At 39.7% G+C, this 24,916-nt stretch overlaps 1 protein-coding gene across 1 annotated transcript in view; it reads right to left on the minus strand.

Annotated features, from left to right (window-relative positions):
- Nucleotides 1–5,216: 5,216 nt before the first annotated feature.
- Nucleotides 5,217–24,916, minus strand: part of GNA12 (G protein subunit alpha 12) — a 44,692-nt gene continuing 24,992 nt past the window's right edge. Inside the window, exons 3-4 of the mRNA XM_069810296.1 lie at nucleotides 13,513–13,563; nucleotides 5,217–12,521 (exon numbers count right to left, since the gene is read on the minus strand). Coding sequence (XP_069666397.1) covers nucleotides 11,952–12,521; nucleotides 13,513–13,563 — 621 coding nt within the window. The 3' untranslated portion in view covers nucleotides 5,217–11,951. The remainder of the gene's footprint in view (nucleotides 12,522–13,512; nucleotides 13,564–24,916) is intronic.

Here is a 24,916-nt window from a genome sequence, read left to right on the forward strand (position 1 = left end):
AGAAAACCTTTGAAACAATTCACACACTCATCATTACCTTAAAAGGGGGAACTACACATGCATTCCTCTCTTTCTGCCTTGACAAGTTAACACCCTGGCCCTTTCCCTCTTCTCCACTCCACAAGTCACCCACTGACCAGGAACGGGTGCTGTGCTGGCACCAGGAGCTGCAGAGCCTGCCTTCCCATTGCAGGGGCATGCCGTTCCTCTCTGGCTATTTATAGACAGAGCTCAAGAGGCCAATGGGTTTTCAATCTCTGTAACAGCAGCACGCTGGGGGAAGGCTGGCTCTCTCCATCCCCAGTTCACTCAGACCTCAGCACTGATAACGCTCGCTGCAGGTCACAGCTATATGGCCACGCTTCAGATTTCTCCCGTCTAAAAATATCAGCAGGTAGGACTGGGTCCAGTTCAGGTGGGAGGAGAGAGAGGATGTTTCCCTCAGAGGAGCTAACAGCTTTGGCTTGCCTGAGCGCTTGCCCTGTGCCCTCTGAGGGCCTCAAACAATGCAGTAACCCTGCAACGCATTTCTGGAGCCGGGAGAGGATCGGTGGAAGACATCTCAGAAAAGCTTGGGATTTACATGTGCAGGTGAGTAGAAGAGATGATCTCGTAATAAATTCAGCTGGATTCCAGAAACACAAGCGACTTCACATCCGCATGATTCATACAGGGAGAAAGAGGGAGTTCTGGCTTTGGGACAGATGACGGTAATTCCTGGAAACATTTTTTCCAGGCTGCGCGCCTGGACTCTGCGCAGGCGCGGTGCAGCAGAGCCACTGCTGCCGCCCTCTCCTGGCAGCGTCAAAGGCAAGCGGGTTCTCATCCAAGACATTCTTCCCAGCAGCAGAAATTTTCCAAACAAATCCTGCTTGAATTACAAATCCATGTACTGCCCCATACTTGCTCAGTTGTTGCCTTAACAGATTTACTATTTTAAGCAAGAGATTACTTTTTGTTCAGCCTTATTTGCTCTTACTCGATTCTGTACTGAATCATTAGGCTGAACTTTAGAAACTTTCCAGGAAGAGCCAATAAACTTAGGATGACAATATTACTTAAGGGAAAGAGGCAGCTTTCTATCATAACAAAGTCCAAAGACAACAGAGAAAAGGGGTGGCACAGAAACAAAATGAACTGCTGGCAGAAGTCACCAATGGGAAACTCCCTGTGTGACATTTGTCTTACATACTCACGTTAGCTCTGTCGTGAAAGCATGAATTTCTGCTCAAGAGCTGTTGCTTACCAATAACAGATATTTTTGACACCATCACTGACAGAACTACCACTTACCAGCTGAGCTTGTCCAGAAGTGCTCCACGTAACAACTAAACAAGCATGGCAACTCAGAGCTTCAACTACTCGCATGGGCAGCTCAGGAGGGTCCACAGGCAAGATGCAACTTTGCAGTGAAAGGCAGAAAGTGGCTGAATACACTTTTAAGTCCGTAGGCAGCTGGAAGAGAGAAGGTCCATGCAATATTACACTGCAGGTTTTTGTTCAGGCAAAGACATTTCCATGGAGGTGGCTACTCTTCACATCAGCAAAGGTTTCCAGCACTGCTGCTGTACATTACAGTACAGCACAACATTTTATTCCCAGGGTTTGTAAGTAGTACTTCGCACTTGCACTACACAGTCTACACCAGTGTGAGTAAGGACTGGAGGCAACCTGGGTCACAGGGGAATGAAATGACTGGCCAAGGTTACATAGAAAAAAAATCAAGGTTATAACCAGGACTAAAGCACAAAGGTGCAATTCCTACTCTTCTCTGTGTGTACCAGAGTTGTAGAAGGGCAGAAAACAGCTGACAAAGGAATTAAAAGTAAAACAAATTGAAGGTAAGCCCCTAATTAAGATTTCCTGTATTTTAAACAGCAGGTTTCTGGGGAAATACTTCTACTTGGAAGGGTGTGGGAACAGCAGCATAACTTAGAGCTAATAAGCTGCTGAGTAAGCTGTGGAACAGAAATACAGATGAGATACTTAGGAGTCATTTTAGAAGGTCAAGCTGCAGATGAACCACTAGCAAGCAGTAGCAGAGCACTCTCTATATAAACACACACCCAGAAGTTACTTGCAACTCAGCAGCCAAGATCAGAGTTGGTTACAAATGGTCCAGGAACAGAGCTTCACTGTGTAGTAGGCAGCGGGCAGAACCTGGGTGTTCATTGTGCAGCCCTTCAGCCAGTTTGGTGAGCCTTCTGCAGGAAGACAGGCAGCAAAAGGAACTGAGCACTCAGATGGGAAAGGAGGCAAGTCCCAAAAGGCAACAGGACAAACAGCCTGCCACAGAGCTCCCCTGGGCACGGCTTCGGGGGTCTGCCTGGCAGCCTCCCTCTGCAACCCCGAGAAGGCTGCGCTTTTATTTCTCTGCCTCATGAGCTGTGGGTGCCTTGTTGTGACAGGTAGATGATCTAGAAATGAACTCTGCACATGACCTGCCTTCAGGAGATCCCCCAGCAGAACCAGGTCAGTCCTTCCTCAAACTGCTCTTGGCTTTCATGTAACAATCCCTAAGGCAATGGTACAACACAGATTCCCATTAGACTCCGCCACACCGTCCTGTGGCTACCTAGAGCATCCTCCATGATCAAAGTAACTTGTCATACCCTTACTGCCCCAAGTTCAAGGATACTTGTTTTGAAGCAACTTCTAAAGTTTATAATCCTGAACCGAGCAGAAAACAGTCTTTTAATAGCTTTACGAGCTCATAAAGACAAATATCTTCTTCCAAGAATAAACAGACGGAACATTCCACTCCTACTCTTAAAACAAGAAGTTGCTGTAACTGAAGGGAGCGGGGGTACAATGCAACTGTCCAGGGAAAGTAAAAAAAAAACCCAACCAACAAAAATACCCCAGACTCTTTGCTAGTTAGGCGTGAAATTGGCTACAACAGCTTGCAAAGGTGGGAGAGGAGAAACCAGCAACTTCCATAGACATTTCATTAGCAGTATCCAGCACTTTCTGATTTAATAGTCAATGTGACCACCTCCCTCCCCTAAAAATGGTACTTTTAACTGAAGTCTGTTTCTGCTGTGCAAAATTGAGGCTTTAAAGGAAAGCTACTTTTTGTAAAAATCCCTGAACACTCTTCGTAAGAACTCTTTTCCCTTAACACCATGCAGCTTCCCAAGATGCTGGTCAGTCTTGGGGAGAGTGGCAAGAAATTCAGTAATTTTTGTTAATAACTGAATAAACTTCCTCCCAGGTCTGTACAGGATAATGAGACACCAGACCGAAGCGAGGAACCACAAGGATTTAACTTCTCTCCTCAAAGAGCTGTAATGAATTCTTAAATATTACTATAACCACTCCAAACCTTATGCCTTGTACACTTTCGCAAAAATACAAGCTATATAGCCCTGACTACTTTGCATTTTAGAGAAGACTCTCCCTGGGGAAATAGCCATGTTTTCCCTTTTATCTTTGGAGTGTTGGATTATTGAAATTGCAGAAGAGATACTCTAGTACAGGTAGCCATGCTTATCCAGTGAAGAGAATTCAAAGTTAATACATCAAGTTTAAGGTCTCCCTGGGGTACAAGCATTCATCAGCACTGAACAAACCTACCTGCAGAACCACCTGCTTCAGCCTCTGTTCTTTTTGGCAACATCTGTGCAGATGAATTATGAAAGGGACATCTTTGCTGTATGAAGTGAGATAGTTTGAGACACAGAAATTTTGGCAAGTATGGAAAAATGGGTGTCACTAAGATATCTTGATTCAAGCCTCCAACCATGTGGCAAATAAAAATTTAAATCCCACTGAAATTGGTGCAGTTTAAACACCTGCTCACAACTGCTGATCAGGGAAGGCCTGAGCTTGGGTAGGCACTCCACTGACAACGCGATTCTTCTTTTGATTAAGGCTTTGGAGATTCAGCCATTCAGACATCAGAGTAACTCCATCAATACAAACCAAGCAAATCCCAACCAGTTTTAGAGCAGGCAAAAGTGACACCTTAAAACCACCCCCTTCCCTGTCTGTTGGTCAAGTGTCTCAGCAGCCTGGCATGGCCCCTGTTACAATGCCAAGGTGTTCCAGCAGATATTGCCAGAAAGAGCTCTTTTCTTGCTCCAGTGAGAAACTTGTTAAACTTTTTCTATATGCTATCTTGTAGGGCTGTAATTCACAGGACTCTCTTGGCCCCAAAAAGGGCTAATTTGCTTTCACAGAGCTGACCAAAGAGATCACTTGGAGCTGCTGCTGTTGCCGAGAGCTTTTCAGACTACAGAGTACATGATCACACCTGGAAACCTCCCATCAGCGCATACTGAATTTGCAATTCATCCACCCTCATTTTCAGAGATGCTGAACACTGACAATACACATTGTTACCTGAAAGTGCTCAGCACCTCCAAGGAAAAAAGAGTCAAGCATTCCCAAAAGCTTGATATAGCTGAGGACCTAACATTTCCAATGATTAGTAAAAAGGACAAACAACGCTCCATGAAGTGTCTCAAATTGTGTACCTGCCAATGTAATTGATTAGGCATTAATAGTTCACATAAGAAACAGTTAAGACTTGCCACAAAAATCTGCCAGCTGTGACCTTTCAAAGTACAAGCGAAGAAAGGTTAATGACATTCCTAAGAACTGGAGCTCAAATTCTGGCAAAATTAGTTGATGCCAGGATAGCAATGCCGTAAGACAGGGATGCCGATGACTCTCCAAGGGTCAGTGGTTCTGCACTGCCATACAAGATACCATGGCACACAAGCGGGTCCAACAGAGGGGACTGGCATTGGAAAAGAAACAAGTATAGTTCTCATGGCTATTATCAGATGCTACACAGCAGAAGAGGAATCTCTAACAGGTGTTGCCAACTCAACAGGCTTAATTATCTTCTCTTGCTGAGCTTAAAATACATAAGCACAAACTCTAGCTGTGTCTCCCCTTCCACTTCCCATCAGTTCTAATGCCTAAGTTAGCTATTGAAATGCTACAGACAAATGAGTTAGAAGTTTTATATAGGTTAATGTTTCACCAGCCTTCAATTCCTGGACACACTCGAATGATTCAGACCAGAACTGGAGAAGGGGGAGATACATAAAGATTACAGAACAAGATTTCATTGCATGACAGCTGTAGTTTCATGCAGTCCATGCTGTAATTTATTCAAAAAGCATGTCTCTTGTAGGATTTTTTCAAATAAAGCAAAAAACGTCACTTTAGACTCTGTTGAAAGATAAAACCCATAAAGAACAGTATAACAAGTCAAGTTTTAATAGATTTATAAAATTCATATATACAAAACAGTAAACTAAGTCACCAAAGCTATAAAATACACTTTTTACACATCACAATATAATTTTATCTAGTACACAGTTTTCATAAATTGAAACTATTACAGCAAGTAGCTGCTTCTATCATGGATGCTGTTTTGGTGCTAGAAAGACACTTATGTGAGCAGTCTGGAACTGTGCTTTTACTTTATGCATTTTTTACCTTCTTTTAGTTTGTCACTGTTTTTTAAAGTACTTTCCTGTGAACCGTTAGAAAATTAAGGCTAAACTCAGGCCTTTCTTGCCCAATGCAGTGAATCGATTTAAAAAAAAGAATGATATTGCATAGTATGTGTGTTACAATGCATAGGCACCAGAGAGCAAGTAAATTGCAGTATAAAAGATAACATTAATTGGCTTCCTAGTTACATGATTGTGTCACGAGATAACTTTGTTTTTTGTCAGTTTGCTTTCACACATATTGATTCCATAAACAAGACAACTCATCACAAGAGCAATAAATACTAGCCATTTTGTTAAGTGGAGTCTCCAGCAATACTTTCATCATCAATTCAAGCTCATTACACATTCCAGATAACGAAACCTGTTCACTGGAAGAACACTCATTATCCTAAAGAGAGATAATGGCTTCGATGCAAATGGGAGTTTGAACCCACGTTTTCAAACCTAAGTCCACCAACCATGCCTTCCAAGTCTCGTGAGCTACCAAAAGATCATTTCTCTTCCACATTCCCCTTCTCCCTGCTATCTTCTCTCAGCTTTTGTGCCCAACCACCTGCACACAAGCTCAGCACAACAGATTGATGGGAAGTATTAGCAAAGAAGCAGTGCTATTCAAAATCTGTTACTTCCCTTGTAAGATGCTCTCTCACATCCTACTTATCAAAAAAATCTGCTCTCCATAAGTTGTAGGTTTTTATTCAAATAATGGAAACAGTCTCTTACCTAGCCATTCCCCTGGAATACTTCTCACGCTCTGGTATCTTGAAGAAAGTTTAAGTCACCGTTAGAAAGGAGTAAGATGCCGTGTCTGGCCAGAGATCTGTATACTGTATTTTAGTAGAAATTGAGTTTTCGCACCCAGTTATGAACAGATGAAGAGAGATTTACAATGGAAGGGTGTGCAGCTGCAGCAGGGCGAGCCTAGCCAGCCTGCTGCTGCTAATTCACAGCCAATAGCTCTCTGGAGTCACTCAAAGCTTTTGGGGTCAATGCAGATGGCATTTCACTTCAATACAGTCAGTCTTCAAGCACCATCAGCTTTTGGGATCTGTTTAGAAAATAGCTCCCCTCTCTTGCTCCCTTCCAACATACTTTGGCTTTTTTACCAGAATGCCCACCTCAGAAGTCAGTGCTGCTCTTTTTTTCTCTCCAACTGTGAATATTTCACATTGGACAGAAGATAAGGCCTTCGGACGTATGCCAAGAGCTAGGTTGTGATACAGTTCATCAAGCTAGGCACAGAACCACTAGCACTGACAATCTAGTACCTCCATACTCCCCACCCAATAAGAAAACAAGCATATTGACACATAGACAAACTTCAACACCGCTTTCCAAATGCCATTAGAAGGACAAAAACATCAAGAATCAAGCTAAACTGTCCAACCACCAAGATGAGCAAAGAGATAGCATCACCTGGTTAGCAGAGCAGCAGTTTCAGCTCCAAATATCCTGGCTATACTCATTTCCATCTATGTAGAAAAAGATTAGTGTTAAAACAAAGAAGTGCCCACTTCACAGCACAAAGCAGAGATCACCCCAGCTAATTACAAAACAGGTAATATTAAAAAGCACTAGGTCTTGTGTTGTCTTGCCAATTACTTCCTCACTAGGCTAGTCAGTCCTCATCTAGAAGTGTGTGGAGTCCATATTAATTCAGGCCAAGTCTGGCCCAGACCACGCCAGCCTTCCTGATCTATAATGGATATGCTTCCTAGAAATCTGTTAAAAATTCATTTACAAAAGTAGGCACAGATGTTTTATAGTTTCTACTGAAACACCCTACCCACCGCTTTGTGTTACAGAATTAATAGAGAGTGTACTGAGGTAAAGAGTTGGCAGTGCTATGTTAAAACCCCTGACTACACCATGTGATTTTATACTAGAAAAATGATATAGAACAAGGGCTACTACTAAACCTAGAGGAATCAATATAGTTCTCATCATGAGAGATCAGTGTTTGGGTTACATGACAAGCTGCACTGTATGGAGGTGTTATTGCATATTTGTGTCTCAAGCTGGCATGCATCAAATTGTCTATCATAAGTACTCCTGAAAATTTGATGACACAAGCAAAGTTAAGTCAAGTGTCAAAACTTACTACTTGAAAATCAGAGGGGCCTTCTACTGAAGTCCTGTAGTTCCATGAGGCAGAATGACTTTTTTCCCAGAAGAACTGAAGAGGTACATACACAGAAAAGACTCCAAAGCATGAAGTTAATATTCACAAAGGCAGCCAGCTAAAGGCAGCAAAGGGCTTGTTTTCTGAAATGATATTCTGTAGAAGGTAGTTGTCTGTCACTAAAGAAAGCTGCTAGTTTCTTCAGTGGTTCCGTGTCTATTCTTTTAATTTCTTTAATTCTACAATTCTTTGCAGCCAGGACTGGTGAATACCCGGGGGAGGATGGGGAAATGGGGATGGGGGGACGACACACGGACAGGATGGGACACACTTTTCAAATGCACCATTTTTCATACCAAAACCTACTTTAGCTATTCTAGTGGAATTATATCTTTGTCTGCAGTGCAACATACAGATGAGCTCTTTCTACTCCATTTCACTACAGGTTTTATGCTGTTAGTTTCTCCACTCTGTCTGCTTGGCTGAGGTTCAGGCTTTAGTTGGCTCAGAAAGCCTGTAAATGGTCATCTTCAGGAGCTTGCCTAGTTCTAGGTTTTACACAGCAGTATTTTAAAAAAACTGAATATATTATCAGGTTAATAAGTCAAATAATCTATGCTGCCATATTAAATAAAATAAGCAATTCTTTGTATCAAACTGGAAGAATCTTTGAGTTGTAGTGTAAAGCTGAGTGGCCAGTAATTTCCATTCCATAATCAGTATTAATTCATTTTCAACATTAAGAACTATTTAATTCCTTCGAAGTGACAATTGCTTATTAAATATGTCACTTACAGAAAACCATTCTTCTTTTTTAATTCCAATTCACCATGTCACCTCGTAATGCCATCTAAGAATTGTTCAGAGAATGACAGCACTGCAATCTGAAGGAATGGTACTGACTGACACGCCGTAATAGCTTAAAGCCTGTTTTGAGAACAACCAATACAAAGTAGTGTTTGATAAACGACTCCCATTTAGTTAGTTTTTCTACTTAAACTGCAAGATTACGTAGGTCTCTCCTGCAAGCACATGCTGCAAGCACTTCCTTTCTTTGTCCTTGTGAGAGACAACCCTTTTGCAAAACCCCGTCACTGGTCATTGACCTGTGGGTGTCAGAGGAGGGACAGCAAAAGGCTGCCTTTTTTTTTTTTTTTTTTTTTAAAAAAAAAGTAGTTGTTCAAGGTCTCCATCTGATGATCATCCTGCCTGTGACCCATTTCCTGACTAGCCAAATGAACAATAAGCCTATAAACTTAACAAAAAAAGATGTTCTCTCCAGCTGTGTTTACCTGCAAAGTTCTCCAGGATGTCACTTAAAATAAAGTTCTCCATTAGTTTCTTGTGAAAGGACTAAGCAACTGACCAAGCCTGTCCCGAGATGTTTGTACGATCTAACCCACCTAAGTTCTGCTTTAGTAATTAACTGATTTACCATAATATGATTTTCTGGCTTTATTATACCACAACTTACCTTGGAAAAAAACAAATACAAAACCCCTCAGTTGTGGCAAGAAGTGGAGTGTATTTTGCAGAGAAAGCTGCTACTTAAAAAAATACTCTTTTTACTCATGGGCCAGATCCTTTGCAAACGTGAGAAGTGCTTGACTTTTGCAAGATTTTCCTGATCTTTGATTCCTGGTATGAACCATCACTATCAAAGTTCAACAGAACACAGAGCCTACAGAGCCAAACTACTGATTTTCATCCGCAGTCTACAGCATCACGCTTAGGCCCATTTTATCAATAAAAAGAAGAAAGGCAATAATGAGCCTGAGGTGATCAAACTGCTTCCCTAAAACTATGACTTAGTGTGCAAAACTGCCCTATTATACAAAAAAAAAAATGCTTGAGAGCTCAATATGAGATATCTCATGCTGTTTCTTTTCCAGGTGCAGATTAAGTTACTTAAAATATAAGTTGCCTTATTAGCTCTGTTCAGAGTTTTAAATCCGTAAGGTGACTAAGGATACAAAACCATGGATGAGCATGAAGAGAAAAACATAACAGGAAATTCTATGCTACGCCTCCCAGGTAAAACTACAGTAGATTCAGACATAAACCTGAGGTAATTCTTGAGAAAAAATACAGTTGAAAGGGAATGTTTAACTCATTTGAGAAAACAAGCATAATATTAACCCATCTAGAAAATTTAGTGAAAGAATAAAGCTCACAGCAAACTAGGAAGTAAAGCCAAGTCAACCTAGAAGTCAGGTCAGCCCACAACTGCTGCCTCTTTCCCAGTGCTTTGTGTGAAGTGGAAACCACTACCAAGAACTCCAAGAATATCTGAAAGCTTTGAAAACAGTCTTAGTCTTCAGCCAAACAAATGGGCTAGCTTAGAGAAATGAACCTTATATGATTAGTAAATTTGTTTGCATCACTCTGTGTTGAAACATTTACCTTTTCAAACGTAATAATCTTAAGAGTTTCCCCCCATCTGAATATTAAGTCATGTAACATTTTCCCCCTTCAAGGTTAAAAATGAATAAATATTTAAAAGACAGAGTTGGTCCTGGCATAAATAAGACTTGTTACAAGGAAGCTAATTCCTGTTTAAGTTTGCTCAAATTTAAGTTAGATTTTCCCATCTGCAACTTTTCAGTTGCTTCTTACCTCAATACTGTGTGCATTACATAGCACTGAAATAGCTACATCTTTTCCACTCTGAAGCTTGCGCAATGAAAGCCAAGAGACTGCTACATTAGGGAACTACACAAAAATACTGATATGAACATCTGCAAGCTTCAGAGGGGAAGAAAGATTCCAGATTTTATCCAAATTAACATGAAAGGACAACAGAACAGGACTTTTTTGACCACATTTCCCATGGGATTACCAGCTGAAGTAAAACGTTGCTTATTTTGACATGCCATTGCAGGCTCAAAGGGGATAAGAACTCCAGGGAATCTGCTGACTTTTTACGGGTGCAAACAGCCCTTCAGGTTTTATTCTTGGATAAAAACTATGACAAAAATTGCACAGTAAGCTATGTTTGAAAAATTACTTAAAGGATAGCACTACAATGTTGATATAAAAGGCAGATCTTCCATTTGCCCATGTACCCCACCGCAGTAGAAAAGATCCGATATATCTGTACACAAAAAAGGCACCTGACAGTTAGTTACACAGATTGAGAGAGCTAGGAAATTAACAGTTCGTATCAACATTATTCATAGCCTCTTGCAATTTTACACACAAACCATTGCCCAAAACGGGCAACTCCAAACTTGACTGTACTCAGAATTACATGTGCATTACTATAGGCTAAAGATCCCATTAAGACACAGATTAAAGGCTAATTTTACAGCAAGGTCTTGCTGTCCAAATACATCAGTGCAGCTGTACAACTGGGATCTCTAGGGTGTTCAGTCTTCCTATAAGGTCAGCTGTTGGAAACTAATCAAGCAGCTGCTGTACTACCAAAACCTTTGCTTAAGAGTTTAATCAGCTTTCAAACCCTTTGAATATAGATAAATACCTGTCACGTGAGATACTGAACCTTCACAAATACTGCCAACTGTGAATGTGAGAACAGTGCTGAATTTCCATGAAGTACATCTCACTCGAGCACCCACTGTGCAAATACATGGTCAGGTGCTCTAGCACAGGCTGCTTCACCAAGGAAATCAGTTTTCCCATGATGTAATACCCTTCACACATAGTGCAAAATAAACCCTTCTCTATATCGGCAAGGCCTTAACTTCCCATCCAATTTACTCCAACATGGGTTTCCTCATACAGTTTTAGACTTTTGCCTCAGGAGACTCCTGCAAAACCTTCAGACAAGAGCTGTGCATCCACCTTGGTAAGTGGATTCCAGACCCTTGGCAAAGCTGAACACGCACACAAGATCTGGTTATATTCCTACGGGTTAAGAACGGAACTTCCATTAATGTTCTCCAATACAGCTGCCAATCTCATTACGTTTAGATTAGTTTGATCAATTCAGCACCTCCAAACTACAAAAAAAAAAAAAAGGCAGTTTGTACTACTAGCGTCTCTGAAAAATGAGCATATTCATTTAAAACAACGTGTCTTCCACGCATGGTTTGTCAGAGATTTCTTTTTTCTAAGAAGGCAGAAGGTGGTTGTGTTATTCAGCATTCCAAACTAGGTACAGAACCTATAACGGCCATGTTTCAGTAGTGTTTCTAGTCCAAATGATTCAGTAGCTAACATTAACATTTGACTCCTTCGGCCTATAGCTCCTCTGTTTGGACTGGCTAGTTCACAGCATTCCTGAGCCAAGTAATTAGCACGGGTCCTACACCACATGCAAGGGCCATAAAGAAAGGATAAAAACTTTGATCTAACCCTCCGGCAAATTTTAACAGAACATCGGCTGCTCTCCTTCACTGCAACATAATATCCTTCAGATTCTCTTGAAGGATCGTGTCCTTCACGGCATGAAACACAAAGCGGATGTTTTCAGTGTCTATGGCAGTGGTGAAGTGGTGGAAGAGTGGCTTACTACGGTTTCTCCTCTTTCTGTCAAAGCACTGCACCAGATAACGTTGAACATCTTCTAGCCTGTGAGGGTCGCCTTTGAAGTCCGAGAAATACTTCTTAATGCTGACAGTCTTTACCTTCTCTACAAGAAGATCCATCTTGTTGAGGAATAGGATAATAGAAACATTAAAGAAAAGCTTGTTATTGACTATTGTCTCAAAGATATTCATGGACTCCACAAGTCTATTTGTGCGCCTGTCTTCCATGAGAACCTGATCGTATTCACTGGAGGAGACCATAAACAAAATTGAAGTTATTCCATCAAAGCACTGGAACCACTTTTGACGCTGAGATCTCTGTCCACCTACATCCACCATCTTGAAAGGTATTTTTTTAATGATGAAATCATGCTCTACTATCCCCTTGGTGGCTTTTCTAGCCAGCAAAATATCTTGTTTGCTGGGGAAATAATTCTGTAAAAGAAAGGAGAAAAGTGTCACAAAAGTCCTTCAAAAATGCTGGCTAATGCCAGAATATTGAAGCGATGGGAAAAATCAACGAGACCCATGTTTTTTTAATTATCAAGTGAAGAATGAATACTCAACTTCAAAAAATGGACTGGTGACCATTTATCTCAATACATTGGTAAACAGCTACAGAAGATCCTGAGACACACGAGAATAAAAATATAGGACTAATGCACTGGTTCACTTTTTATCTTTCAAGCCTCTCATTTTCAGGCTGAAGTCTATTTTTTCATTATGAAATTCTTAGCTACAGTGTTATTGCCATTTAGGTAGTGTTCAGTAAAGCAGATCACCAAAGTCACCACTGAAAGGATTTTTTTTTGAAATCTAGTTTTTCACAGTCCATTACTCTTACAAAGAACATCTTGCAAGCTTTAGCAGAACTACTTCTTCCAGGCTCACACTCCATGACTGGCAAGTACAGCAACATGTTCTACCACAGACTGTGGCCCAGCCCACCACTGTAGACAGATATGTTCTTCAGAAGCTTATCCCTGTTACTGTTTAGGAAAATCATCTCCCTTCTTTCTCCTCCAAGTCTCCTGACAGATATTTTCATTACAGACTTTGAATCCTATAAATGCTAGTAATTTTTTTTATTGGTAAGGTTTCACTCTGGTATCTTAAGTAGCACCAGCCATCGGATCATCACAAAAAGTGAATGAGATCCAGAGACTGCGTAGGACTGAAAAGAAAATACGTGCATAAATACAACTTCCATAAACAATATTTGTTGTCTGTCAAAAAAGATTAAGCAAATACTAAGCTTCAGTTTCATTAGGCTGGCGTTTACTGTTTCCAGAGAAAGAACATAGAAGTTATCTGATGCATTATTATTTAATAAAACCAACCAACCAAAAAGCATTAATCATAGCACGCCCAGGCTTCTATTATCTCTTTGAGCTCTTTTGGTTCAGAAAGAAAAGGTATGTCTTACCAGCTGACCGATCCGATCCAGGTTATCCAGGAAGTATTTCACCGATTCACCCTGTGGAAAATGAAAGATAGGAACTAAGCTTGTTTCTAGGATAGCAAATCCAACTGAACTATAGCCTTTTCACTTTCCAACATGCACTGAGGTCTAACAGAGCAGTATCACAAGTGGAAGCTTGGACAGCACCCTTCAGGAGCTAGAACAATAAAAGTTACGCTACATAGCTTAATTCACATAAACTGCTGATAATGGAAGTGGAGCTGCCATAATATACTACTGACATGTAAGTAAGGTAGTATTTCTTATAAAAGCAACTCTCTATTAGTTCTAGAAAAATCAAAGTTGAGGAGAGATCTGAATAAATGCTCAGTCTAATAAATCTTTACAATGAAAAGAAAGTGTTATTAATGTCACTCCTTTGGCTTAAAGAATTAGTTTTTTCCCCTTGTATGATGAACGCAGCTAACTGACACTGTGTGGGAGTAAAAATGAAACACATAAGAAATCAATGTGTTTTGTTTAAAATTCACAACAGTGAACAAAAGCATATCCTAGACTGGTTGGCATATCTTTAGAAAAGTGAAAGATTTAAGTCACCCACAATTTGTGATAATTTAAGCTAGACTTGCTTGTCAAAAAAAAAAAACAAAACCCAAAAAGGAACATTCTGAAGGACTTTCTCTTCTACAGATAGCTTCTCGTTTAGGCTCAGGAGTTTTAATAATGGATTTGCTCATCTTGTACAAAATCCTTTAGCAGTTATATTGAGAAGAATACAGGCAACGTTTACAAAGAAAATGTACTCTTATGTGAAAATGTGTAAGAGGTTTTTGGGGGTGTGTGTGTGTTTTTTTTTGGTTTATTTGTTGGGGTTTTTTGTTGTTTGTTTTTTGTTGTTTGTTTGGGTTTTTTTTTAACAAGCTTGCCCATGTATTACACTCAAATCAAGTGCCGCTTTGCATTAGTGGATACAATAAGCCCTGCACAATTGTTTCCATATAGACACAGGCTTTACTTCTGGAGTGAAACTATCTTTGGCAGAAGCGCATTCTCCTTCAAACACTTCCCTTTCATTTCTTCAGATGAAGATGATCTGTTCAGTAAGAAAGTATTCTTCATTGTTCAGGACATATGTCTTGCAGTTGTAGACATGTCATAAGAATGATAAAATGGAAAATCCTGCTGCCTTTTAATAATTTTAGTCAGCAAAATACATTACATATATCACAGACCAGGGCCATGTCAGTAACGACCAAACTGACAGTAGGTGCCCTCACCAAATTACTAATTCAGAATGAGAACATTCTCAAAATATGATGTCAGATTCCAACAGCAATATAAATTCTTAAACCATACATTCTCCTCTACACCATAGGCTTGAGACAGCAGAACAGAATTATTCCCCTCCAGTACAACTGTAAACAGATGCCAACACAACGGTTCATTTTGGAGAATCAGACTGGAGATCAGAGGATTCAGTGTACTGTACAAGTACATACTATCAGCATACTGCACAGAGAAAAAGGAGCTGTAGCTTATTTTTTCCTAACATTTAAAACTGGAAGCGTCTTTTGATAAAGGAGACAGAACACACATATTTGCAAAAAACTACCACATATTGCAAAAGATTTACTGTGGATTGCTAGAAGAAAAAATTACCTTTTCTTGGGGGGGGGGGGGGGGGGGGGGGGGGCGCGGGGACGCGGCACAAGTTTCCAAAGAACAATTGCTCTAAGAGCTTCCTTACAATCATGAATTTTCATAAGGTGAAAGTAATTTCCTGTATTTTTTGGCACTCTGTTGGATCAAAAGAGATAGCACAGACCGCATGAATAAGAGAAAAGGCCTTCCTGTACAGCATTAGTCATATTTAGGAGATGGAAGAGCCCAAAAAGAAAAGGTCGCTGAAGCTACAAAAAACCCCTTCTCTATCTATTGTGCTTTGTCCTACACAATGCCTTTAGATGTGCAACAAGACTGCCAATGGGCCATCTCTGATACAAGTTGTTCCTATTTTCTACCCAGTTACTTTAAGAGTCTTTGCCTGGTCCATATACCCTCCCACCCTGAGAGCAGGAAACAGCTGCATGCACATCAACTGCTGGGACACACACACAAGTTTACCTGATTTACAGCTTCTGCCTCCCTTATTTCCTGCCCCACGCATCAATCAGTTTAACATTTTGCACATTTATAAGAAGGTAAGAAAAATAATCTGATTAATGAAAAAAAACCATGTTCATTTCTGCAATGATTTAGGGAAACTAGACTTCTCTAGTTTCTTACACAGCTCTTCATAACATTGCAATTAAGACAAATAATTCATTCTGGGAAATTTTAAGCAGTAATTGCAAAACATTTGGATAGCTGGGTAACCAAGTCAGGCTGCTGGAACAGGTGTGAACAACCATACACATGGTCTGACAGATCTGAAGATGCCTGAATATTCTCTTCTAGCACAGAATTCAAAGACATCCAGTACTTAAGTCAAAATATCTGTTTCCAGTCAAAACAACAAATCCCCAACAAGTTCCAGAGGATCTGAAGTCAAGAAAAGCTCAAAACATTAAAGCACACAAACCTGAAGGGAGACTCCCACCACCACCCCCAAAAAACCCAAACAACAAAACCCAAACCCAAACCCACACCACACATTCAAAACCCCCTACTTTAAAGATGACTCCCTGATTAAGTTCCTGCTCCAAAGACTTCTTGAGTAGCCTTGCTCTACACCTTGTTCTGATTCACAGAAAACTTGGTTGCTTCTGGGAAGCACATGGGGTATTTCAGTTCATCGATCAGGCAGCAACAACTGCAGACGGCACCGACTGACTCGATGAATAACTTGTAATGTATTTAAATGAGGAAAATATGGAAACTCCTGGTGTTAGGACTGTTTCGTATTAGTATTTTTAATCAGAACAATAGCATTAACTGAACATTCCTTTATCTTTTAATTTTTTCCTTGTCATCCAGGGAAAATAGATAGCAATATCAATTAGATCAAGAAGTCAAATTTATTTAGCTTTATATCAAGCTGCATTTGAATGCAGTTTTGAATTCCATTGATAAATTATTATTTATGCAAAGCTATCTCATGCTTTTGGCATTATACACACATACGAATATACGTGTGTGCATATATATATGTACACATATAAAAAATACACACACAGAGTTTATGAACTGTTCATCAAGTAAGGTTTTCCATTCAAGGCAAATTACTGTAAAAAAAAGTATCTGCTGCCCCTCTCATGTTGAACTACACTTTTTCTCTTGAAGATGCTGACCATAAATGAGCCGGTTTGGCTTTTTCAGTGCAAATTCTTAGCGTTTGTCCAAAGTCATCTAGCCATTCAACTACATTCAAAAGCAGGCTTAGCACTTCAAATGCTCTCCTTTTCCAGATCTTAGCCAGTTATTTCTGGTTCACTAGCACGACTTCCCATAGAAGTGGCAGCAAATATTTGCAATTGATTCATCAGATACTAAAAATATCTTTAAGCAGATTGAAGACTTCAACCACACTATTTTAATGGTTCTAGTGAAAAAAAATTAAGTAGTTTTTTGAACATTGCAATTTATTTTGAAATATGGTTGCAAGCAGCAAAACAGAAATGAAAGCCATCAAAGTTATTTATACTATATTTAAATACCTAAAGATAATTATATCATGGCGTGTTCACTTAAAAAAAAAAAACAAAAAAACAACCCCCCAAAAAAGGTCCAAGTCAGATGTGTCAGTCTTTTATAGGCTGGTGTGTCAAGAAAAACCATGGCAGCTCAAGAAACTTCCTAAGTTAAACTATGTTTATAAAAGATTGTTGAGCTTCTGTCTTTTCAGATTTAAAAAGACTCAAATCTTCTTGTATTTCCCTGTCAGTACACCATTTCTTTAAAAAAAATTCTAACAATATTAATAAATAAGACTCTTAAAATCTGAAAGACATTATTTCATTTCAACCAGCACAGTACTTAGATACGAAGCACCATTCTGTCACAGTCACAGCAAAGTATGTCACTGAAGCATGTCTGTACTGACTTTTTTTTTTAAAAATTTAACTATTAGTCTATCAGTATATTTCACATCTGAAAGTTGTATCAACAAAGCCTGAGATGACCCTCACCTTTTTTGCTGTTGATACAAACCAGCAAGTTGTTTCTTTTTTTTCCTCATCCTCCTTGATAATAAATCAAGATGTCAAAATGCTGTCTGTCATCCATGCCCTGTGTTTTCTGGGACAGTGGTGGGGGAGGGAAGAATGACCTCCGAGTTATGAATTTTACATAATTCAGATACTCCATTTTAGTACACCAGAGCATAGTACAGACCATTAGTCTTCCTTAACTTCTTGCTCACCACACAAGAGTTACCACAAACGCTTGGATGATTCATTCTCTCACTGCTAATCTCTTCTCCCTCTGCAATACATATCCTCTGAGTAACAGTTTTGCCAACTGGGACCAAGTGAAGGAATAAGAGATGCTGTTCCCATTGTTCAGTAGGATGAGTCACTGCACATCTGGGAACTGGGGGAATCAAGAAACACAAACAGAAGGCCTAAAATGAGCCCAGAAGTTCCACAATGCAGCACTGCTATTGGATTTTTTTTTTTTTTTTTTTTTTTAAACTGCCCTATCTGCAGTATAAAGTTTGGTGAAGCCAGAGAAAAAAGTACAATTTCCTTAAAAACTGGCTGGTGGAAGAGAAAGGGAGGAAAGGTAAAATGTAAACATACACTCTTGCTTCCTGAAATAGTGCTCTAAAACTCTTCTTTTATATGCTAGATTATTTTGAACATAGCATTCTCAAGGGGCAAAAGCAACAAAATTAAGTAGTTTTTATTCTATATATTTTGTACGACATGAATGTCATCTTAACATTAGCTCCAGATAAGTCACCATGAAAATAACTAATTGAATTTAACGTCTCTGTCCCTTCAGGCTAGGTTCACAGCACATAAGACATCTCCCCACAGACATATTACAACTAATCTGGCATCACTTCCTTTGCCATTAATAGCCTCATTGCAAAAAGCAAGCAGAAAACAGTTGGGCAGAGTTCCCAAGCAGTATTCATTTAATGAAAATAAATGCACAATTGATTGTATGTAGATTGCTTTAAAATACCCATAGAAACTCAGTAATAAAAAATGTTCTGCAAGGCTAGAATTTATCAACTTGTCACTTTAACCCTCAGCCAGTTATTCAGAGTGACAGTTGAAATGATAGTGAAACATCCTATTGTCCAGTTCCCTAAAATACAGGCTCATTTCAAACTTTTCCTCCTGAAAAGCAGTTCCTCTAAATTCTCCTATGAACTAAAAGACCTGAAAAGGGACCCTCTGTTCCAAATTGGCTTTTTTCCTTTCCTTGTCCCAAGGCCTTTTTGACATAGTATTAAATTAGCCCTTCCTGATCATTCTGTCTCTAGCTGCTAAATTTAGAGTGCACAATTTAAGGTAGACCTGTCAGTCTTAGTTTGTTGCAGATGATGAATTAAACCACACAGGAAGGAAACTTTATACTTCAAGGAAGCATATAATACAGATCTAACACGATTCCCACAAATACAGCAAAACACATGGAGAAATGGATACTGTAAGTAACTACCACAAACTGCAGCTGAATCTGCAAGGAAAAAGCAACAGTGATCCAAATAAAAGAAGAGCAGTGTTTGTATCCCACCCTCCATTCAGGAGTTGTAAAACATTTGGCAGCAGGGCTGAAAAACACAGAGGAAATCCAGGAGACCCCAGAAAGAAGTTTGGGAATCTCCCAGCCTTTAACCTCTGAGATCTCAGATAAACAAATGGGATGGACTTAAAGCATTAACACATAATTTCATCTGAAGTTGGCCTTTATATAAGGTACTATTCCACTAGGACTGCCAGAGACATATACTGACGGAATATCAATGCTAATGCTAACTTTCAGTGCTAACTTGCATGTGAAATCTTTGCTTTTCAGACAGATACTGAGACCTTATTTTTTCCAAGTTCCCTGGGATGTCGATCACCTGTTGATTGTAAGGAGTTTGAATGTTACAATTTCAGACATTTTTATAAAAGCAAGATATCCAAAGCAGAGGCCCAAGGGAAGAGCAAGGTTACGAGCACAGAAGTAGGACAAAAAAATACCAGGAGCCTAGTATTTGAAAATGTTGGAGGCATTAGATCAGCCCAGTTTCGGGGTACTGAGATTAAAACCCAAAACGTCACTGGCAAAGAGAGACACAGGAAACTTAGCGGTTTTCACTAAGCTTTTTTTAGTGAAACCTACCGGACAGAAGAAGCAGGTTAACATCCTGCCACCATAATACATATATCCTTTGGAAGTGAGCACGCAGACACGGCTCCAGGTTCCGCACCCTGGTTTTGTCCAAGGGAAGTAGTAGTCCTTCCCAAACCCCAAAGGCTGAGGGTTAAAATTCTCATGAGGGGCAATTATAAACAAACAACTCCCCCTCCCCAAACCTGCAGGCTCTTCCAACAGATTACTTCTGAATCTGCACTTCTATTCAGCTTCACTGGTAACAGGGCATGGATTTACTACAGCCAAAAGTGCGCTCTCTTCTCCGTGACAGCTGATGAATTCAGTGTTATTTTCCAAGGAGATAAGCAAGTCTGTGCTTGTTAAGAATTCACTCAGAAGGATGCTGAAATAACCTAAACTGCCCTGAAATGCTGATACCCATTCTACCCCGAAATGCTGTTCTACAGATATTCTACATCCTGTCTGGGCACTAAAATTTATTGACACAAGACAAACATTAATTTTTCATTCAATCACCAGTTCTAAGGCAGAGACTAACCACTTCTCTGTATTTAAGCCACACAGAATTCTAACTATCAAATCTCTCTACTGTTATTTAACTTCCTCCTTAACAACAGACTGAGCTGCTGGCTCTCATCCAGCAACTCCAGTGCTTATCCAAGTTGCTGCTATCTGTACCCTACAAACATACCAACTACAAAAAAGTACTGTTTGGTTCCAAGCTTCTTCTAAAAACTACCTCTTCTTTCTACTGCCTGGTCGTACAGTGTAGGTATCAGATATTAAAGTTTGAAAATGTTTAAAAAATTCATTATTTGTCAGCTCAGTACAAACAGGCAATGCAAAAATCTGTTTGTCCAAGTCAGGATGGCTTTCTATAAGCTCATCCTACATGACATACTGGCCAAACTTTTTATCCATGTGCTGTAAAGCATACAAATAGGTGATAAATATTTATTTCATTTTCCCCCCAAAGTCTAGGCTAATCTGAGCTCCCACATCAGTGGTAAGATTTGTGGATCCCTGTGACCAAGTGAAATCCTAGCCTTACAGCAAAGAAATACTCTTAACAGGAGCAGAGTTCTTGTGTAAAGGGCAACTCCTACACGCCTTAGCTTTTCTCAGCAATTAAATACAGCAACTCTTTCTCAAAGTGCTGCAAGGAAAAAAAGTTACATTTTTTTCCTGGAATTCTAGGTGTTTCTACATCAACAGGATGTAGGTGAGATAAATTACTCTTGATACTATGTAATTCCATCCATTTGTCTCAAATATGCACACTAGCAACAGTACCTCAGGGGGGAAAGGACTTTTCTGTTAATAGACTAAGGCAGGCTCATCCTAGACTATAAGCTTCAAGAAACATTAACAAAAACCCCTATCATTTTACTCATACTTACTGTCTCTTCATCACTGCTACTCCTGCTTCACAGATTTGCAATGACTGGAAGAAAAGCAGGTGCAAACAGCAGAGAAAACAGTACTGGCAACAAACAACACACAAAGTGTGATACAAAAGTGTTAAATTATTGCTTTTTAAAAAAAAAAAATCTAGAAAAATCCTTAACCAGACTTGCACATTAGCTACAGTGATTTAGCATTTCCTAGCCTTCACTGACTAGCAGCTAGCAAGATTCAAGGGGTAGATGCAAGGGGATATATACCCAATTCATGTGGAAGAATCACTGTTATGTTTAAACAACAACAACAAAGTCTGATTACTGTATCCAACATCAGCAGTGCGCCCAGCTCACACACACTCATCCTGGCACGAGTGGACGACAGACCTAGTCATAAGCATCCCATGAAAGGATTCCTTCCTGTTTCCCTGCCAACTGTCTAAGCGAATACATTGTCTAAAATTGCTGCCAGAACCCTTTCATCTCAAACACCGGAGGTTCTCCATGAAGTTGAACTAACACACGCCAGCTCAACTTCTCATTCCAAGCACAGTCAGCTAAAACGCACAAGAGAAAGCAACTGAAAGCAGCAATCTTGCCACAGTTAAAAGAAAGTCCTGAGCTGTAAATGGAAGGATGGATCCAAGATTCTGGCCAGTCACTAGCAAATTATCCCATTTATTCTCAGTGGGCAGCTGCCATGCAAAAAAGGGCATTTCCAACTAACACATCAGAATTTAGAAGCAACTGGATGTTTTTACAAATCGCGAGGAACGATGCACAATCACATTATTATGTGACCCTAGTTCCATTCTTTGTTTTCAGCAGCTCAGTATGCAAACCTGAAACTTGCTTTGTTTACAGAAGACATCTGCAGAACTAGAATAGACATTGACAAAAAAGTATTACCTTATGAATTAGTCTAGTCCGCAGTGCTGACTATCTGATCAAGACTAAATCACAAGTTTACCAGTGAGTTTCCCTTTCAAATCTTATCAGATCAAGGGATGGGAAATAAATATCTTGGATCTTGTGGACTGAAAAAACAGCTAACACCAGCCATGAGAGAATGTTGAGCTTGGACTTTTCCATGGCAGGTGGCCAGCTGGAAAGCTAAGCAACTTGAACGCATTTACAACAGGCATAACCTTGAGTATCTCGCAGAACAATGCTTCCTACTCCACTTCTACACCAAAGCATTTGTTGCAGAGTGCCCCAATGCTCCACTTTCTGTGGAAACATCAGCTCAGACATGTTTTACTGAAATTTGTCTACATCTGTTGTGAATGTAAGGATTGGAAAGAGTCATTTATTCCCTCAATTTATTTTAAAAAGATTTTCTCATTTTGTCTGTACCAATACAACCATTTTTAGATGCAACATAGATTAAAATGATGGTCTTGCAAGATTCAGAAAGCTGCTCAGTATTTGAAAGTTAGGTTTCAGGTGGAAATCAGACTGAGGTAAAATGCAAGTTAAGTCTTAGTTGCACTCAGGTGTGCTATTTAACAGTTTGATTCCTATAAAACCAAGTGTGTAGGCAACAGAGTGCATAAAAAAAAAATTCCACCTTGCTTACATTATTCCGAAGTTTTTCACCATGCCCATTACCTCAGCATTCAGCAGGCTCAACTACAGAGAACATATAAGGCTTGCAAGTCTGAGGGATTCCTCAAGCCAGTTTCCGTGTCTGATTTTAAAAAATAATTTGCTCTAGAAACAAAACCCTCCTTTGTCAATATTAGCTTGTTATTTGTTAATTCTAAGAGACTGACCAACTTTGAACTATGAAGTGCACCATTTCTGCCAGCTGTTACTATGCTTGCTTTCCCAGTGACTTCTCAAATCAGTGGAATTTCACAACATATACGAGCTTGCTCTCAGCACTGAGAAGCTACTCAACATCTCACGTTCACCCACTTAAACTGAGATTGGTATTGCCTTCTACAATGTCTGACCCTTACATGCACCTGTAAGCCTCCTAGACCACTAGTGATCAAAGTTGTCTCATGTCATACGCCAAGAACATTTATTTCATTAGTTCACAGCTGTATTTTGGGTCTGCAAGAGAAGGTTTCACCCAAGAAGTAACTACCCTCCCTATAACCTCATCTCTCCTGCTCCAGTGCCAGTGACAACACCGCATGGTGAGTCCAGCAGATGAGTGATAGTGAACTTCAAACAACCTTTGGTGATCTGAAATAAACTTCAGTTTCCATTCACAATCAAGTCAAGTTTTCTGTGATCTGTTTTATAGTCATTATCTTGAAACACTTTTTATTTATTCACATCCAGCCATGACATATCAATTATTCCAAATATTCTCTCCCCTACTGAAGGTTGTTTTGGCATGAGGAGAAGGGGAAGTTCTTCCAAATCTGCACTTAAACCTTAGCACTACCAATTGATATACTTTAGTATGAAGATTTCAAGTAACCTAACCTTCTTTTATTTCATTTCAGAATTTGTTCTCTTTCAAAACATTCAGGATTGCTTTTTCTGCATTTTTCACTTCAGCCTATCCTACCACACAACTCACATCATTACTTTCACTTATGAAACCAAAATCGGAATGGATTTATGTGAGTGGAAAATTAAAGCTGTTCAGGTACTGATTCACTAAAGGACCAAACATCCCTGAGTGAGGATTCACTAGGTGAGATGGGGTTGGTAACTGCATGAACAACAGCTGTATTAATGTGCAACTCCATCCTAATTTCATGTGCATCTACAGCTGAGTTCTTTGACACAGTCCTCAATCATTATAAAGCTACAATGTTGAAGCTCAGGCTTATGAGAAATGACTTACCAGGGAGGAAAAAAGCCCACAAGTAATACTCAAGTCTTATATCAAATGGAAAGCTCTATTTTTATTCACCTCCACATGCATCTGCTTTATACATATTAAGCACTATAAGCATCTGAAAACAAATCCAAAGATGAAATAAACAATTTGAAATAAGTGACTAAGCTTCCATTCTTAAGGCCTCATCTACACATCTAAATTAAGCCACAGTGGAAACTGAAGTGGGTTTAACAAACTTCTCAAGCTGTTGAGCAGACTAGCCTATAAAGAAAAAAATATCTTAATTAAAGCCCCGGTCACATCCTACTGAACTGCAGAGGGGGAAACAGTCCAGCCACACGGACGGCCATCTGAACTCCTTGCAACCTAGAATGCATGTGCTGGACTGGGAGGAAGATGACGGAAAGAGGATATAGTAGGTGGTTCTTTTGCCTCCTGCCCACATCTAACATGATTACTGATTCAATACTGTACTCTGACCAGATGGATCCAAGTCTTAAATAGATAGAATTCAGAGATGGAATTAAATGGGAAAGAGTTCCATCAATAAACCACTATTTTTTCAGTTTGAGATTTTACTGAGTTTTCCAAAGTAGAATTAAGTGAATATCAAGGAAAGCAAGTCAAATTAAGAGGCTTTGGGGGTGGGGTGGAGAGCAGACCTTCTAAGGACAAACACCAACAGTTTGTTCAGGAGTAAAGCCAAGTGAAGCACAAGTCTGCCACAGTCTGAACTGCAGGAATCTGTGTTGTATACAGAGGAGACATTTGAAAGGTGTCAATAAACTACTTCTCAGAGCAACACATTTTCTCAAACAGAAAATCCTGCATGATGTTTCCAAGAAGTTTTCCTCCCCTCCCCAAATACTGCGTCAATAATAGAGCAAAATAGGTTCATGCCACAGAGCCACTTTAAGTATAGCTG

The sequence above is a fragment of the Haliaeetus albicilla genome, chromosome 22 (genome assembly GCF_947461875.1).
Source record: "Haliaeetus albicilla chromosome 22, bHalAlb1.1, whole genome shotgun sequence".
NCBI classification, from domain to species: Eukaryota; Metazoa; Chordata; class Aves; order Accipitriformes; family Accipitridae; genus Haliaeetus; species Haliaeetus albicilla.